Source organism: Babylonia areolata, chromosome 12, assembly GCF_041734735.1.
Source record: "Babylonia areolata isolate BAREFJ2019XMU chromosome 12, ASM4173473v1, whole genome shotgun sequence".
Lineage (NCBI taxonomy): Eukaryota > Metazoa > Mollusca > Gastropoda > Neogastropoda > Buccinidae > Babylonia > Babylonia areolata.
The window spans coordinates 35,343,679-35,346,178 of record NC_134887.1 but is presented as its reverse complement, the minus strand read 5'-3'; the positions used below and the strand labels follow the sequence as shown (position 1 = coordinate 35,346,178).

At 49.9% G+C, this 2,500-nt stretch overlaps 1 protein-coding gene across 2 annotated transcripts in view; it reads right to left on the bottom strand.

The window, feature by feature from the left end:
• Positions 1-2,500, bottom strand: part of LOC143288572 (L-gulonolactone oxidase-like) — a 27,363-nt gene that overhangs the window by 9,482 nt on the left and 15,381 nt on the right. For both annotated transcript variants that reach the window (XM_076597190.1, XM_076597191.1), the window contains exons 7-8: positions 2,348-2,500; positions 929-1,096 (exon numbers count right to left, since the gene is read on the bottom strand). In XM_076597190.1, the coding sequence (XP_076453305.1) occupies positions 929-1,096; positions 2,348-2,500 (321 nt within the window). The remainder of the gene's footprint in view (positions 1-928; positions 1,097-2,347) is intronic.

Genomic DNA, 2,500 nt, shown 5'->3' with positions numbered 1-2,500 from the left:
TTTGAACGTGGGAAACACCTGAAGGGAAAAAAAGATGGTTAGATAGGGGTGGGGTAGGAGAGGTAAGGAATTTTTTTTTCTCCTTTTTTCTTTTTTTCTCTTGTTTTCTTCCTTTAAAATTTTTTTTTTTATATATATAGATGAGATCCATGGGCGCGAAACCGTGAGGCACCTTTCCTCCCACCCACCCACCCACCACTGACCTTGATGGTGATTTCATAAATGATGTCGAACATGTACACACACACACGCACATACACACACACGCGCGCGCGCACACACACACATACAGACGCACACACACATACATATACACAGACGTGCGCGCGCGCGTACACACACACACACACACACACACACACACACAACACCACACCACCCCCTCCGCCGACACAATACCCAACACCCCCAACTTCTCACCAACCCCTACCTCCTCCTCCATACCCTCCTCTCCCCCCCACCCCACCACCCCACACACACCTAACCTCCCACCCTTCCACCCACCCAGAGACCCACCCACGTACTGACCTTGATGGTTATGTCATACATGATCCCGAACATGAACACACACGCACACACACACATACACACACACGCGCGCGCGCACACACACACACAGACGCACACACACATACATATACACAGACGTGCGCGCGCGCGTACACACACACACACACACACCAAACCTCCCACCCTTTCACCCACCCAGAGACCCACCCACGTACTGACCTTGATGGTTATGTCATACATGATGCCGAACATGAACACACACACACACACACACACACACACACACACACACAACACCACATCACCCCCTCCGCCGACACAACACCCAACACCCCCAACTTCTCACCTAACCCTACCTCCCACCCCACCACCCCACACACACCAAACCTCCCACCCTTGCACCCACCCACGCACTGACCTTGATGGTGATGTCATACATGATGCCGAACATGCCCAGGTTGCACTTGGCGGCCTTCATGATGTCAGGGTGACGCTCCTCAGTGAAGCGGCGGAGACGTCCTGCAGAGTCCATCAGACGCATCTCCACCACGTAGCCACTGTAGGTGGGGGCTGACCACGTGGACCCCTGCAAGGAGTCATGACGATGGTGATGATGACGACGACGACAATGATGATGATGATGATGATGAAGAAGATGATGATGATAGTTGGGTGCTGACCACGTGGACCCTTGTAAGGAGTCATGGTGATGGTGATGACGACGACGACAATGATGATGATGATGATGAAGAAGGAGATGATGATGGTGATGGTGAAGATGATGATGATGATGGTGGTGGTGGTGAGGATGATGATGGTGATGATGAAGATGATGATGATGATGGTGGTGGTGAGGGTGATGATGATAATGATGATGATGGTGGTGGTGGTGAGGATGATGATGATGATGGTGAGGGTGATGATGATGATGATGATGGTGGTGGTGAGGATGATGATGATGATGATGATGATGGTGGTGAGGGTGATGATGATGATGATGATGATGGTGATGATGATGATATGATGGTGGTGGTGGTGAGGGTGATGACGATGGTGATGCTGATGATGGTGACGATGATAGTTGGGGGCTGATCACGTGCAGCTCTGCAAAGTGTTATGGTGATGATAATAGTGATGATGATGATGATGATGATGATGATGATGGTAACTGATGATGATGACAATGATGATCTCAATCATAACGGTGATGGTGATGATCATGATAATGGTGATGGTGATGATGATGATAATGCTGGTGATGATGATGATAATGCTGGTGATGCTGCTGCTGCTGATGATAATGATGATGATGATGATGATGATGATGATGATAGTTGAAGGCTGACCACGTAGAGCCCTGCAAAGTGTGATGGTGATGGTGATGATCATGACGATGATGATGACGATGATGATGATGGTAACTGATGATGATGAAAATGATGATCTCAATCATGATGGTGATGGTGATGATGATGACGATGACGATGATGATGATGGTAACTGATGATGATGACAATGATGATCTCAACCATGATGATGATGGTAACGCTGTTGCTGTTCCAGCTGCTCCACTACTACTTCTACTACCAGGATGAAGATGCCTCTGCCGCTGCCAATGCTATTGCTAACACTACTGTACTCTATTGCACTCAGTTGATCTGAGCTACGCTGTGATAAGCCAGGTCAGGCCATGCTGTAAATATGCTGTAAGCTATGCTAAGCTATGCCATGTTATCCAGCTACGCTACGCTACCCACGCCCACAAACACGCCCACGAACACGCCCACGCCCACGAACACGCCCACGCAACACGATCAAGCACACAGGCACAACTTACGTGAGTGGCGGCGGCCACCATGCCGCCAAAGGACTCCACGTCATTGAGGGGCTGGGACAGCATGGTCAGACCCTTCTCCGTCAGGAAACGGTTCAGGTCGTGCTCGATGACGCCAGTCATGGCCGTCAGGGTGTGGAAGTTGCGCTCTGGGGT